Raw genomic sequence first — 17411 nt, forward strand, 5'->3', positions numbered from 1 at the left:
CTATTGTTGTCAATCTTTGGTCTTGTTCACAAGTAAGAGATGAGATATGCATGCGCGTTATGCCTGCTCGGCAATGCAAATGTCAGCAGTGCCCACAGACAGCTCACACACCCAGCCTTTATTTGGAATGAACACATTTCACACGATTTAAAGTATCTTCAGTAATCAGTCTTTTGGCTTCTATATTATTTCCCTGTGATTGTGCGTACTTAGGTGTTCAGGTTTTCAACACAATGTGCTGCCCTGGCACAGAATATTTTCTTAAATAGTTTATTAAATGTTTGCTGCATAAGTAATCTTTCATCTGATTGTGTACTAATACTAACAAGATTATCTTCATATGTTATTAATGGTCTGTATCTTTTGTCGGTCAAGTTGCACTATAAACTGCACATTTAGATCACAGAGCACAGCTACAGTGTTGTCTGCATCATTTATTTTCATTTTTATAAAGCACAACTAGTCTTGGTCACTGGCCGTCAGTTAAAATGATGCGGCTACCAGCACTAAATAATTGTGTGTGATAGGGAAGTACAGTGCTGTCTCTCACAATCTCATGATCTCCTGGGAAACAGAAGAGAACCATAATTATGTGTGCATATTGAAATAAAGCTAACATAAATACATCAAAATATAAACTTGTAATTTACCTTGCAATGTGGGCTGTTAGTTACGTGTTCCATGATGAATCTCATGCTAACCGTTATGATGTGGAATGTGTCAGGTGCTTAAAAAGTGCATACATGGATGAAGTTTTTTTTTTTTTTTAAGCCTAAAATTTTTATTACGTACCCTATTCACGTAAGTGGCACAAATTACATATATTATACCTATAGATTTATTTATTCCTATTCAAGAATACATCTATGGTACAGAATGTTTTGTCAAGGAGATATGATTTCATTTTATTTTTAAAACTGTTACTGCTGTCCGTCAGGCATTTTATTTCATCTGGTAATTCATCCAAAAGTTTTACAGCAGCATATTGTATCGCTTTCTCTCCCAAAGGTAAGTTAAGTAGAGGATAGTGCAAGTCTTTCTTTCTTCTGGTATCATAATCATGAATGTTACTGTTGTTTTTAAACTGGTCCATGTTGTTGAGAACAAATTTCATTGCTGAGTAAATGTACTGTGAGGCGGTTGTAAGAATTACTGACTTTTAAAGCGATGCCTACAAGATATGTGACTATGTGTCCCACACATTATTCTAACCACTTTCTTTTGAGCAGTGAATACTTTTTACCTAAGTGTTGAGTTACCCCTAAATATTATTCTGCATGATATCAGAGAATGAAAGTATGCAAAGTATGTTAGCTTGCTAATTTCTATATCCTCAAAATTAGCAATTATTCTGAGTGCAAAAGTTGCTGAACCACTTTAGAAGATCCAAAATATGAATTTCCCACTTAAAATTCTCATCCTTATACACACCCAAAAATTTAGTATGCTCTACCCTAGCTACTGACTTGTGTTGATCTGTTATATTTATTGAAGGAACTGTACTCCTTGCAGCAGAAAATTGCATGCGCTGGTCCCCTCCCCCCCTCCCCCCCTTCCAAGTTCAGAGCAAGCCCATTCACAGAAAATCAATCAATAACTTTTCCAAAGACATTATTTGTATCATTTTCTATTGGAGTTTCTTTTACTGTCATTTAATGAACAAAGTAAGAGCATATGGACTATCAGACCAATTGTGTGATTGGATTGGAGAGTTCCTCGATAACAGAACGCAGCATGTCATTCTCAATGGAGAGGAGTATTCCGAAGTAAGAGTGATTTCAGGTGTGCTGCAGGGGAGTGTCATAGGACCATTGTTATTCACAATATACATAAATGACCTTGTGGATGACATCGGAAGTTCACTGAGGCTTTTTGCGGATGATGCTGTGGTGTATTGAGAGGTTGTAACAATGGAAAATTGTACTGAAATGCAGGAGGATCTGCAGCGAATTGACGCATGGTGCAGGGAATGGCAATTGAATTTTAATGTAGAAAAGTGTAATGTGCTGTGAATACATAGAAAGATAGATCCCTTATCACTTAGCTACAAAATAGCAGGTCAGCAACTGGAAGCAGTTAATTCCATAAATTATCTGGGAGTACGCATTAGGAGTGATTTAAAATGGAATGATCATATAAAGTTGATCGTTGGTAAAGCAGATGCCAGACTGAGATTCATTGGAAGAATCCTAAGGAAATGCAATCCGAAAACAAAGAAAGTTGGTTACAGTACGCTTGTTCGCCCACTGCTTGAATACTGCTCAGCAGTGTGGGATCCGTACCAGATAGGGTTGATAAAAGAGATAGAGAAGATCCAACGGAGAGCAGCATGCTTCGTTACAGGATCATTTAGTAATCGTGAAAGCGTTACGGAGATGATAGATAAACTCCAGTGGAAGACTCTGCAGAAGAGACGCTCAGTAGCTCAGTACGGGCTTTTGTTAAAGTTTCGAGAACATACCTTCCCCGACGAGTCAAGCAGTATATTGCTCCCTCCTACGTATATCTCATGAAGGGACCATGAGGGTAAAATCAGAGAGTTTGGAGCCCACACAGAAGCATACCGACAGTCCTTCTTTCCACGAACAATACGAGACTGGAATAGAAGGAAGAACCGATAGAGGTACTCAAGGTACCCTCCGTCACACACCGTCAGGTGGCTTGCGGAGTATGGATGTAGATGTAGATGTAGATGTAGATGTAGATGTACTGGATTAATAATGGTGCTTTTATCATCAGCAAACACTCAGTTTAGCTTCTTGTTTCATATAAGAAGGGAGGTCATTCACATATACCGAGAACAGAAAGGGACCCATGTTCAAACCCTGTGGAACACCTAATGTAATTTCTCCTCAGTTAGATGAAGTGGGAAACTTCCTTAAATCACTTAAACCATATAAAGAAACTTTCTGCTTCCTGTTCTGTAGGTATGAGTTAAACCGCTCTTATGCTGTTCCATTTATAACATATAATTGTAATTTCTGTTACACAATGTCATGGTTCACATACTCAAATGCTTTTGATAAGTCACAGAAAATTCCTATTGGTAACATTTTACTATTCAAATGCTCTATTATGTGAGCAGTGAAATTGTATATTGCTGTCTTAGTGAAACAGCATTTTTGAAATCCAAACTGTGCTTTACTAAGTATCCCATTACTGCTGAGATGGCTAACCACTCTCGAGTACACTACTTTCTTGACAATTTTTGAAAATGCTGTGAATAAGAATACTGGCAGGTAATTATTGATATCTGTGGTGTCCCTTTTTTTAATAGAGAAATGTGACAATGGCGTATTTTAACCAGCTTAGGAAAATACCTTGAGTTAGTGATGCATTACAGATGTGACTCAGAACATCAGCTTAACTGCTCCGCATTGTTTTTAATATCTTGTTAGAAATGTCATCTACTCCAACAGAACATTTATTTTTCAAAGATTTAATGATTTTCTTTATTTCACAAGAGGTTGTTAGCGGAAAATTAATTTGACTAGTATTTCTCAAAATTAACTCTCCTGTGTACTGCATGGCTTTTTCTTTTGAACTGTACTCAGCAATTTTTTCACCTACACTTAAGAAATGGTTGTTAAATACATTAGCTGCTTGTGTACTGTTGGTTAAGATGGTCTCATTGTCTTTAATAGTAATACTACCTACCCCAGTGGTTACATTTCCTGTCTCTCTTCTAACAACATTCCATACTGATTTGATTTTATTGCCTGAGTTGTTAATTTCATCTCTAAGATACTTATTTTTTGATTTTCTGACAACTTCTCTCAATATGCTAAAATAGTTTTTATAGTGTAAAATTACTTCTGGGTCTTTACTAATTCTTGCTGCCTCATACAGTTTTCTTTTCCTTTCTGAAGACGCTTTAATACCTGTAGTGATCTAAGATTTCTTTGAAAACTGTTTGGTCATAACATTTAGCAGGTTTTTTTTTGGGGCAACATTGTTCAAAAAGAGAGATAAATTTATAAAGAAATATGTTGCATTTATCATTGGCATTTGGCTATTATATAAATCTCTCCAATTAACATTTCTTAAACTTACTCCGAAGTGCTCTATAGATACCAGGTTGACCAGCCTTACACTTTTACTTAGTGGTTTCTGTACTGTACACTCTGCTAGATTTTATAAGTTAATCAGTTGTGCATCATGGTCTGACAATCCATTTATCACAGGGAAAGCATGTATTATTTTTATATCCTCTTGCTGCACAAAAACATTATGTATTAGAGTGCTGGTGTCTTGAGTTATACATGCAGGGAAATTGATCACTTATTCTAAGTTGAAGCAATAATAATTAGCACACCTGTGGTGTAAAATACCAGTTCAGGAAAGTGATGTGTTGCACAATGTTGAAAGTACCACTGGTCAATTAATTTTTATTAGTTAATTTAGTAAGTTCGCATACGTATATTGTTCGGTGATTTCAGGATATCTGTACAAGCAACCGAGTGTGTATGTACACAGCATTTCTGCAAGATGGGGCAACTCTCAGTTTGGTCACACTCTGTGGCATCTGCTGATATGGCAATTCCTCCAAGCAGCTTCGCTCTTGCCTTGGAGAGACGTGCTTCATCTCTAACAGCCTCAGAGTCAAATCTTCCTTTCTCAAATAAGTATATTAATAAAATGATTAATGACATGCTACAACATGAAAAGTTAAACCGCCAAGAGGATTGATAAGTCGAGGCAGGGGATTGATAAGTTGAGGCAGATGTAGTAACAGATTGATGTCATAACATGTATATCCCTGTGACATTTGATGTTTGTGGTGCTGACAATTTCAAGAATTTTATTTTATTTACTCGTATGGCTAGGGCCCCACCGGGTGCTGGTCTTTCAATTTGACGTCACTTCGGCGACCTGCAGTTGATGAGGATGATAGGATGATTATGTGAGGATAGTACAGCACCCAGTCCCTGGGTGGAGGAAATTCCCCGACCCAGCTGGGAATCGAACCCGGGCCCGGAGGATTAACAATCTGTCACACTGACCATTCAGCTACCGGGGGCGGACATTTCAAGAATGATGACCATGGATGTGATACAAAGTGTGTTCCATTTGTAATTATGACTTGGTTAATACACTATATCCAACAATGATATGTCTGGAATGAATGGATGTGCTCCTGTTTGAAATTTAAAATTGACTGTTGTAGTTTTCTCCCCTGAGAGTTTGTATTTATTTATTTATTTATTTATCTGAGTCAAAAATACAAAACTAATACTACAATTTATTGTTCATGATTGAAAGAATTTCATGTTTTGTGTGACCAGTGTTCCGCTATGAGAATGGTACAGTCATTCACTGCAAATGAGTTTTCAGTGTCAAAGAGCTCACTCAGATTACTACAAACTGACAAGATTTCTGAGTCCTACCTTGTGCTGCAGAAGACCGTACCTGTGATATGCTGGGTCAAAATTAAAGTTGAAGCTCATAGCCTGGCTTCTGAGTATTAAAGTGCTCACACAGATTGCACAGTGAGACAGTTGATTGGGAGTCTCTGAAATGTTCCTTGAGGAAACATGCTACTGCTCACTGTGTTTGTAGTTGAGGTGAATGAGCAGTGGTCAACAACTTTTTGAGATGCTTTTGCACATTAAGGAACTGAGTAAGAAAAGGGAAAAGTCACTAAGCGTTTCATTAGCCAGCTGATTAATTTATTTTCTGTACAGCTGAAATTTTTTTTTCCACCAGTGTTACCATCATAAACAAGCACAACTTTCAGCACTGGATGATAGATAACACTTTGACTTCATCCATATAACTTTTAGATTACAAGGTGGCTAAAAGTTTTTAGTTTGTTTGTAACTTCCTGCTATACTTTAGTCACAACAGCATGTTAGATACACACTGTTTCAATCAAAGTTGCAGTTTGCTGTGAAACTTCATGCACCAAAAACTGAATGAATTGAGAGGATCTGTGCTTTCAGTAAGAAAAGGCCACAGACTGACTTCCCAGAATGCCTTAGTGAATAACTTCAACAGTATGTTGTCAATAACTTTTAGTATGTGACCAGTTTTCTTTTTGAAATTGATTAGAGAACATTCCATCCCTGCAATTCATCACTGGTATACTGTAAAACCTCTATAGTGAAATGAATAGGATACTGCAAATCCAGTTACAATGTCTATGTAAATCTGCTCTCATGCAATTGAGGAAGATAAGAACAATTTTATCAAGTAAATTGATGAACTGTTGTGTGACAAACATTGCAGCAACACTTTTAGTAAAACAATCTTATTGCTTTAATTGTTTAGAGTAAATATAGTCTGAACATACAGTAGTGATAATTTTTTGAGCATAATTTAAGAGTCTTAATAAGTGTGTTGTTCGTAAACACACATGCTGGAATTTGTACAAGAGAAGAGACAAATGTAGAGGAATAATTGTTAATATAATGGAAGGAAACATTCCACGTGGGAAAAATTATATATAAAAACAAAGATGAGGTGACTTACCGAACAAAAGCGCTGGCAGGTCGATAGACACACAAACAAACACAAACAAACACACAAAATTCAAGCTTTCGCAACAAACTGTTGCCTCATCAGGAAAGAGGGAAGGAGAGGGGAAGACGAAAGGAAGTGGGTTTTAAGGGAGAGTGTAAGGAGTCATTCCAATCCCGGGAGCGGAAAGACTTACCTTAGGGGGAAAAAAGGACAGGTATACACTCGCACACACGCACATATCCATCCACACATACAGACACAAGCAGACATATTTGAAGACCTTCAAATATGTCTGCTTGTGTCTGTATGTGTGGATGGATATGTGCGTGTGTGCGAGTGTATACCTGTCCTTTTTTCCCCCTAAGGTAAGTCTTTCCGCTCCCGGGATTGGAATGACTCCTTACCCTCTCCCTTAAAACCCACTTCCTTTCGTCTTCCCCTCTCCTTCCCTCTTTCCTGATGAGGCAACAGTTTGTTGTGAAAGCTTGAATTTTGTGTGTATGTTTGTGTTTGTTTGTGTGTCTATCGACCTGCCAGCGCTTTTGTTCGGTAAGTCACCTCATCTTTGTTTTTATTTAGGAATAATTGTTAAATTTTAAGGTGTAATTGTGATAGCAGAGACAACCAGTGTGTTGCATCATGGGCATATTGTGTTTTATTTGGAGTAACAATATGAATGATTTATATACCTGTTTCACTTATTTCACTCTTCTTTGTTTTCTTTTCACTGAAGGCCTTGCTAACGGCTACAAGGAGAATGACGCCATCTCGACATCAAGCAGCAGCAGCAGCAACAACAGTGTTTTCTCAGTGTCACTAACAAAAGAAATTGGCCGCAGTGATCTTGGAGATAGATTTCGTAATGTCATTTCTCGTGCTGTGGAGATTATCTGTTCTACAGGTATGTTTTGTCTCTCAGATCTTAAATACCATCAATAACTCATTAATTCATCTTCACACTTGTTATGTAGAAGCTGCCTTCAGGAAATAAATGTTTAGTAGGTTAAAGAATTGAAATATTAAAGATATCGAACTGTAGACAGACCCACAGGAAAGGCTAAAGTCATTGCCAGATTTTCAGGCAGTGTCCGTCCTCAGAGCAGCCGAGTTGTTGCGGCACTGCGGCATGGTTGTGCAGAGTGCTTATCTTTCCCTCTGCCACTGCTTGTATTCCACCCAGGACTTCCCACATTGCCTTGTTGAGGGCTTCGTTGTTTGAATAAGAGGGAAAAACCCCAAAACTTAAAGCAGCATTAGAAAAGAGCTGTAATTTTTACTCAAAAATCATCTTCATCTACATTTATACTCCGCAAGCCACCCAACGGTGTGTGGCGGAGGGCACTTTACGTGCCACTGTCATTACCTCCCTTTCCTGTTCCAGTCACGTATGGTTCGCAGGAAGAACGACTGTGTGAAAGCCTCCGTGCGCGCTCTAATCTCTCTAATTTTACATTCGTGATCTCCTCGGGAGGTATAAGTAGGGGGAAGCAATATATTCAATACCTCATCCAGAAACGCACCCTCTCGAAACCTGGCGAGCAAGCTACACCGCGATGCAGAGCGCCTCTCTTGCAGAGTCTGCCACTTGAGTTTATTAAACATCTCCGTAACGCTATCACGGTTACCAAATAACCCTGTGACGAAACGCGCCGCTCTTCTTTGGATCTTCTCTATCTCCTCCGTCAGACCGATCTGGTACGGATCCCACACTGATGAGCAATACTCAAGTATAGGTCGAACGAGTGTTTTGTAAGCCACCTCCTTTGTTATATTTCATTTATTATACTCACAGTAATCCAAGAATTCAGTTCTGACTTATTCCCAAAAAGGCTGTCCTATCAGCTGTTGATATAAAAAAAATCAAATTATGCAAAGAAAGTTAAAGTAAAAATGCAATATGTATTGTTCTAAGTTCCCTATATTGTTTGGAACAGCTTGTAGTATATAAACGCAATTAATCAGGTAGCTTTTGAATACAAACGATTATTTAAAAATACTCATGCTACCCTTCAGAGCTTTCTGACTCGCTATACTGTGCCATATTGTATTCAGCTTAAAAAACCACACACACACACACACACACACACACACACACACACACACACACTAACTCATTTGGTTATAATGTTCTGTAGATCCCATCACAAAGGAATACAGAAAGGGTTGGGGGATTTGTATTTACGGAGAATAATCTGTTGTAAACTAATTGTGTGTGCTAATTTAGGAAACAGCTGTTACTAAAGAGGGTCTTCATAAGTGGTATTAATGACACGTTCAGGGAGTTAAGCTCAGTTAACAACCACCCACAATTTTTTGCTACTTCATTAATTTTTTCATTCAATATTTTTTTGTCAGTGGATCTTATAGATTCAGGTGAATAACACAGCTGACCTCAAATACTTTTACAGTACTTTCATTTCAGAGCCATAACAGGTTCCAGGCATCATGCCAATCGTTAGATGGCAAACATTTACAGCTAATGACTGTTTTCATCAGTAGCATGTTGTCAACTGGAACGCTGCACAAGAATGTTTGAACATTTAGTACCACCGTTATGTTGTTTCGGTGATTAAAACAGGCTAATATGCCAACTTTTATGTAGATATAAGGTGAAACAGTTTTCCACTGGAACAGTTGTGAGTGTATACAAATATTCAAATATGGTTGTACAGTACTGAAGCTGACAACATGCTGCTGATAGAACATTTATATAATTGGAAACATTATCCATCTGGAGATTGGCACAAATGCCCAAAAATATTATGGCTTTGAAATAAAAACACTTTAAAAGTATTTGTGCCTCGTCACAGTATGCACTAACAGTCATTAACGGCTACTGAATTCTCAAGATCCAGTAAGGATAAAATAACATTTATTGATTTACTCAACTATTCATCCTTTTCCATCTCACTTTCTGCTTTCCTCCTCAATTCTGTGTTGCATAATAATAGATTTTTGTAGTGAGGAATGTTCTCTTTGCCTGTGCTAGTCGATTTTATGTCTTCCTTACTTAATCCATCTCAGAATTAAAGACAGCAGTATTTCTTCACTCCAGCGTACTACATGGTTCCTAATTTTTTTGTCTAGTTTCTTATAATTTCATCTTTTCTCCTCAGAACTTCTGTCTTTCTTTGATTTGCTTTCATTTATATTCTTTATTCAGTGAACTCTCCATTTCATTCAACAGGTCCTATAACTCTTCCCCAGTTTGACAGATGACAGCAGTGTCATCAGTACACCTTATCGTTGATACCCCTTCACTCAGAATTTTAACACCGTATCTGAACCTATCTCTTATTTCCTTCATTGTTTCTTTGATGTACAGGTATGACAGACAAAGATAAAATCTGCCTACTGCATTTACAAATTTTTTAATGTGTTCGATTCCCTCTTGGTGTAATTGCACCTCTTGGTTCTTGTACACATTGTATATTACTCTTATGCCTCAATAACATAACCTATTTCTGGAGGATTTCAGACATCTTTTATGATTTCACCTTGTCAGACTCTTTTTCTTTATAGAAAAGTTATTGGAATGTGTGTTAATTCCTAGTCTTGCTTCAGATGTCAAACATAATGGTAGAATTGACTTTCTGATACCTTTATCAAACTGCCATTGAACAGATCCTGTGCACTGATGACCTCATTGTTAAGCAGCTCTGAACCATCCGCCCCCCCCCCCTCCCCTCTTTTTCTTCATACATACACAGTAACAGTTCCTTAACTTTGCTGATCCCTAACATTGCTGTGATAATCTTTCTGTTTTTGTTCCAGCCAGCAACTTGGATACATTACTGCAAAGCTGGTTGTGTGACAGTTCTCGCATTTACTTCGGTTATCTATGGGACTTATGGAGGTGAAATTATCTTCTTTAGTTCAGATATGTGTGTGTTGTATGGATCATCATTGTATTTTTCACTAATATTGATCTCTCTCACTCACTCACTCTCTCTCTCTCTCTCTCTCTCTCTCTCTCTCTCTCTCTCTCTCTCTTTTTCTCTCACGCACACACACACACACACACACACACACACACACACACACACACACACACACACACACAAAATACTGTTAACATTCAGAATTCTTCTGCTAAGAAGGAGTAGTTGTCAAGCAGATGACTCCAATTTGTGTTTCGAGTTAATTTTAATAGCTATTCAACTCTACATCTCTGGGTAGGTGGTAAAAGATTTTTATGGTTCAGTACCTTACTCATTTTAGTGACCAACTAAGTCTGAATGAAGGATAGTGTAAGTCATTTCTCCTTCTAGTATGGTACTTTTGAATGTTACTGTTGTTTTAAAATTGTGACTAATTGTTGGCAATCAGTTTCGTAATGGAGTAAACACAGCTCTAAACTGGGAGATCATAGGGATGGACTAGGATTTTGTGGAGGTTGGGTGGGCAACAGCACACTGTTTTAGGAGGAGTGGGAAGGGTCTTGGGTAGGATATCCCTCGTTTCAGTGCGGGGGTGAAAGATAATCAAAGCCCTGGTGAAGGATATGTTTCATTAGTTCCAGACAAGTATGGTATTGTGTGACGAGAGGGGACCCTCTTTGTAGCTGATACTTGGGAGTGGTGAGAGGATTGGGGGTCTATGACACAGGAAATCAGTTTGTGTTCTAGGTTTGGGAGATATTGCCTTTCTGTGAAGACCTTCATGAGGCCTTCAGCATACTGGGCAAGGGCATTTTTGTCATTGTAGATGTGTTGGCCACAGGTGGCTAGGCTGTGTGTGAGTGATTTTTTGGTTTGGAAAGGATGGCTGCTATCAGCATGTAGGCACTGTTAGTGGTTAGTGGGTTTGATGTGTACATGAGGGTCAGCATCAAGGGAGGTGGCATGTTGAGTAGAGGAGGACCAGGCGAAGTGAATGGGAGAGAAGGTGTTGAGGTTGTGATGTAATGTGGACAGTGTGTCTTGGCCCAGAGTCCAGATCATGAAGATATCAATGAACCTGAACCAGACTAGGGGTTGGGAGTTTAGGGATGCCAAGAACCATTGACCTTGCTGTTGGTGGGTTGGCTTGTGTGTGTCAGTGATACAGATAGTCGTACCATAGGTACAACCACAATGGAGGGTTATCCGTTGAGAGGCCAGACAAACGTGTGATTCCTGAAGACGGACAGCAGCCTCTTCAGTAGTTGCAGGAGCAACAATCTGGATGATTGACCGATCTGGTCTTGTAACATCAACCAAAATGGCCTTGCTGTGTTAGTACTGTGAATGGGTGAAATCAAGTGTAAACTACAGCCTTAATTTTTCCAGAGGTAAAGTAGTCCCCCATTCGGATCTCCGGGCAGGGGCTACACAGGTGAATGTTTCATCAGAAGTGTGGAATATTAGATTCCTTAGTTGGGCAGGTAGGCTAGAAAATTTAAAAAGGAAAATGGATAAGCTGAAGGTAGATATAGTGGGGATTAGTGAAATTCAGTGGCAGGAGGAACAGGACTTCTGTTAAGATGAATACTGGGCTATAAATATAAAGTGAAAATGCAGGAGTGGATTTAATAATGAAAAAGAAAATAGAAATGCACATAAGCTACTATGAAAAGCATAATGAACACATTATTGTAGCCCACGCCTACCACAGTAGGACAGGTTTACTTTCTAACTAGCTCCACAGATCATGAAAAGATTGAAGAAATGTATGATGAGGAAAAAGAAATTATTCAGATAGTTAAAGGAGATGGGACTGGAACTTGATAGTAGGAAAAGGACGAGAAGGAAAAATAGAAGGTGTTTATGGACTGGAGAAAAGGAATGAAAGATTAAGCTGCCTGGTAGAGTTTTGCGCAGAGCATAATTTAACCATTGCTAACACTTGGTTTAAGAATCATAAATGAAGGTTGTATACATGAAAGGGACCTGGAGACATTGGAAAGTTTCAGATTAATTATATAATGGTTAGACAGAGATTTAGGAACCAGATTTTAAATTGTAAGACATATCCAGTGACAGGTGTGGACTCTGACCAAAATTTATTGGTTATGAACTGTAGATTAAAACGGAAGAAATTGAAAAAAGGTTGGATTTTAAGGAAATGGCACCTAGATAAGTTGAAACGACCAGTGGTTGTTGAGAGCTTCAGAGATAGCATCAGGCAACAGTTGACTGGAACACGGGAAAGGAATATAGTAAAAGACAGATGGATAGCTTTAAGATTGGTTAGTTGCTTTGGGGTATAAAGGGACCAAACTACAGGGTCATCAGTCCCTTATTCCTCAAGCAAACAATACTCAAGGTAAAACAGTTCCCAAGAGGATAGTAGCTTTAAGAGATGAAATAGTGAAGGCATCAGGGAATCAATACAGGTAAAAATACAAGGCCTCGTAGGGATCCTTGGATAACACGAGAGATATTGAATGTAACTGATGAAAGGAGAAAATTTAGAAATGTAGCAAATGAAGCAGGCATAAGGGAACACAAACATCTAAAAGATGAGATTGACTGGAAGTGCAAAATTTCTAAGCAGGAATGGCTAGAGCTCAAATATAAGGATTTAGGAGCACATTTTACTAGGTGAAAGATAGGTACTGCCTACAGGAAAATTAAAGAGGCCTTTGGGGAAAAGAGAATCAGCTGTATGAATATCAAAAGCTTAGATGGTAAACGAGTCATAAGCAAAGAAGGGAAGGCTGAAAGCATGTTTATCCACACTAGAAATTGTAAGTCCAGAAAAGCATGCAAGTATGTTGTGTGCAGGTTAAGAAATGTGGCAGTTTTGGAACATTACTTGAAGAATAATTCCTTTGAGTTTTGGTGTGTCGCTTGATTTTTTTCCCTCATCTCCCCAACGATGTACAAAAATGCCAGCATGGTTGCATTGGCTATTCTCTCTTCATGTTGACTTCTTCTCCAAAAAGATCCATTTAAAAATGCAAGTTCTCATTGCGTCGGATGTGATATCAGCACATAGCTCAGTAGGAGAATGAAAACTTGTGACTTCTGCATGTTATAACTTTTAATTAACACAATAGTGGGGGAGTGGAAGTACATATGTCTTTATTGCACCAGCTCAAAAGATTGACAGGCACCGAGATCAGTGAAAAAACAATTGAGGTACCTAAAAAATTGATAGTAGAGCTTTCAATTTTGTGTCAGCTTAGATATAATTGTGCCTCACTATGATATCTCTGGTGTGCAAGATGTATGAGCCTGGAATACTTGCTTTGAAATTGTGGAGGTAGCAGGATAAAATACAATCAAACAATGGAAAATCCAGGATTGAATGTAACAATATTTTGAAAAGTAAAGTTGCCACTCACCATATAGTTACCTGAGACTTCAGTCGTGTGTGTGAGTTGCATTTGCGTGTGTGTGGGTGATTGTACATGTGTGTCTACGTATATTGTTGACGAAGGTCTTAATGGCCGAAAGCTTTATTTGTGACAGTCCTTTTGTTGTGCCTATCTTTGACTCACCATCTCTGCTATATGGTGAGTGGCAACTTTCCTTTTCATAATATTGTTACAGGATAAAATACGGGAGAGAGAGCCTATTTACAAATTGTACAGAAACCAGATGGCAGTAATAAGAGTTGAGGGGGCATGAAAGGGAAGCAATTGTTTAGAAGGGAGTGAGACAGGGCTGTAGCCCATTCTCTATGTTATTCGATCTGCACATTGAACAAGCAGTAAAGGAGACTAAAGAAAAATTTGGAGTAGGAATTAAAAATCAGAGAGAAGAAATAAAAACTTCAAGGTCTGCCAGTGATGTTGTTATTCTGTCAGATATAGCAAAGGCCCTGGAAGAGCAGTTGAACAGAATGGATTGTTTTGAAAAGAAGATATAAAATGTACATCAACAAAAGCAAAACAAGGATAATGGAGTGTAGTCAAATTAAATCAGGTGAGCCAAAGGGAATCAGATTAGGAAACAAGATGCTTAAAGTAGTAGATGAGTGTTGCTATGTGGGCAGCAAAATAACAGATGATGGCCGAAGTAGAGTGGCTATAAAATGCAGGATGACAACGGCAAGAAAACTGATTCTGAAGAAGAGAAATTTGTCAACATTGAATATAGAATTAAGTGTTAGGAAGTCTTTTATGAAGGTGTTTGTCTGGAGTGTAGACTTGTATGAAAGTGAAACATGGTTGATAAACAGTTTAGATAAAAAGAGAAGAGAAATTTTCAAAATGTGGTGCTACAGAAGAATGCTGAAGATTAGATGAGTCGATAATGTGACTAATGAGGAGATACTGAATAGAATTGGGAACGTGTAGCACAAGTGGACCAAAAAAAGAACCAGTTGATAGGACACATTCTGAGACATAAAGGTATTGCCAATTTTAGTATTGGAGGGAAATGTAGAGGGTAAAAATTGTAGGGAGAGGCCAAGAATGAATACAGTAAGCAGATTCAGAAAGATTTAGGCTGCAGTAGTTGTTCAAAGATGAAGAGACTTGTACAGGATAGAGTTGGGTGGGGATCTGCACCACAATAACATATGATTGTTTTGAGGTTAAGAAAACAACCTGTGCAACTCTTCCAGATTTGAGATAGGCTTTTGACACTGTCTTCCATAGTATACGTGTAAGAAAGCTCCAATACTATGGAGCTGGAGAGGATGCTCTTCATCTTATTGAGTTTTATCTAAGCAACAGAAGGCAGATGGTAACTATAAACAACCAAAGAGCAGACTCATTACCTGTTAGAATAGGTGTTCCACAGAGCTCGGTGCTTGGTCCATTCCTGTTCATTGTCTATGTAAATGAGTGAACCTCGTTTTTGTCGTGTCAGGCAGGGCTGCGTGCAGATGATACAACTCTAATCACACAAGTTGATGGTCCAGAGGAGCTGTGATATAATTAAATGTAGCTATGGGCCAAAGTGTTAATTGCTTCCAGGCAAATTATTTACAAAGTAATAACATTAAAACTGAAGACATTGTGTTCAATTTAAGTGCCTCCAGTTAAAATAAAAAATAATCAAACTGTAGTAACACTGTTCACGTTTTCCGTCGCACTTCACATAGCGTATACCGGGAACTGTCTCCTAGGCATGCCTGATGTGAATTGACTGGGCACGGCCCGTGCTGCCTGAGTTGTTTTTGTTGTTCCGCCGGCAGAGGTCGGGGCCGAATTCTCGCGTGCCCTCTAGTGGACGGGACTCTACTTGCGGCAACTACTGTCCGTGACGCACCGTGCCGATGTGCGCCTCCCGCGATCTTTCTCGTGGCTACAGCACAAACTATTAGGTTTCCATATAGATCAGAAACTTAGCTGGGCAGTTCATACAGAAAAATTATGCTCAAAACTTTCTCTAGTGAGTTATCTGCTGTTCAAACTGAGGAATAATGTAAGTCAAACTCTACTAGTATATGATTATTTTACATTTTTCCACTCCCACTGTACCTATGGAATTCTACTATGAGGTAATTTCCCCAGCTGAAAAACTGTATCCAAGTGCCAAGAAAAGTCTATCAGATGTACAGCAGCACTGACTCCAAGAGGCTCTCATGAAGATCATTTCACAGAACTTAATATTATGACAGCACCAAGCCACTACATGTATAATTGCTTTCTCAGTGTTAAAGAGAATGTAAATAATTTTAGCCTAAGATGTCTGTACATGATCACGACATAAAAATTGTACAATCAATTGTTACACCCTACAGTAGGCTAGCTAAGGTTCACAACAGCCATGAATATCTAGGCCCCAGATTTTTTAATAGAAACCCAAAAGCTGCCTTTTCTCTTACCCTGTAATACATTTGAGAATGTTCTAGCAGAGTGGTTTAACAAGGAAGCATACTGCTCCATTAAAGAGTATGAGGAATCAGATTTAAGTGACATAAAGTTCTGACTACTGTCATACTAAGTTGTAACAAAATACTGGTTAAAATGTTCTTACAGACATAATTTTTGCATTGTGTCACTGATGCAAAAACTCATGAAATTTTTATATACTTTATTTATCTTAGATTTATATATAAATAATTGCACCCATAACACGTAAAATGTTCAAAGATGAATAAATTCAAATTCAAAAATTCAATATTCAAACTGTCTTTACATTGAAGACTACAACAACAACAACAAGCTTTCCTCTAGATGACCCTTAAACAGGTTAGTTTAGGAAGTGCTCGTGGGTGCCCATGGCAGTGCTGAGGATTTGTTTACGTACCTTCCCTTCAAAGGAAAAGTCACTGCAGGTTAGGATATTGTGGGTGTGGATTTGGAGTCTGTAAGACGTTGGTAGAGGCAGTGTTCAATGGGGGGGAGGGGGGGGGGGGCATTAGGATGTTCGTGTGTAGGGAGGTGGCATCATAAGTGATATGTAAGGATTCAGGAGGTAAAAGGGGGTGGGGAGGGATGATGGAAATCTGTGATGGGAGTTGTTAGTATCTTCAGTGTGGGAGGCTAGGTATCAGGCAGTTGGTTAGAGATGTTGGTCAACAAATGCAGAAATTCTAAAATTATTACAATGGAGTGCAGTAAAGAATTCTGGCCCAGCACAAATTTTCAACCTCCCCATTGAAGTAAATCAATGCCCACTAGGAGCTAAATGTCATTAATTCCTGTGGTACTTTCCAAATTAGACCCTTAACCTACTAATTAACTCAAAGGTATTTCCATTGTGATGAGAGAGTGAAGATAAAATTCTCTATAGGACTGGTATTGATCAAACCAGACAAGTAGATCCTCTGTCATGATCAGTGACTGCAAATCTTTAACTTGACTGATCATTAAGTTAAGGTTTTGCAACTAGTTTCACTTTATAATTTCTATACTGGGATATTTTGTAGGAAAATTTTTTAAAAATTGGTTGAAGTCATTTTATTGTTTGTGTATCGTTTAATCCCATTTGTACTTTTCTCTGGAATTTGTCTTTGAGGGGGTGGAAGTATTGTGAATGGTACAGAAATGTTTGGAACTACTCAAGAGAGATGTAGTTTTATTTTGATGTTTTATCTTGGGAGCAGCCAGAGAAAGACCTGATACC

The 17411-nt window shown here is 38.4% G+C and overlaps 1 protein-coding gene across 1 annotated transcript in view; it reads left to right on the forward strand.

The window, feature by feature from the left end:
* The window catches only part of LOC124619972 (lysosomal-trafficking regulator), a 594456-nt gene that overhangs the window by 401278 nt on the left and 175767 nt on the right, over positions 1 to 17411 (forward strand). The window contains exon 37 of the mRNA XM_047146635.1: positions 7196 to 7363. Coding sequence (XP_047002591.1) covers positions 7196 to 7363 — 168 coding nt within the window. The remainder of the gene's footprint in view (positions 1 to 7195; positions 7364 to 17411) is intronic.

The sequence above is a fragment of the Schistocerca americana genome, chromosome 6 (genome assembly GCF_021461395.2).
Source record: "Schistocerca americana isolate TAMUIC-IGC-003095 chromosome 6, iqSchAmer2.1, whole genome shotgun sequence".
NCBI lineage: Eukaryota > Metazoa > Arthropoda > Insecta > Orthoptera > Acrididae > Schistocerca > Schistocerca americana.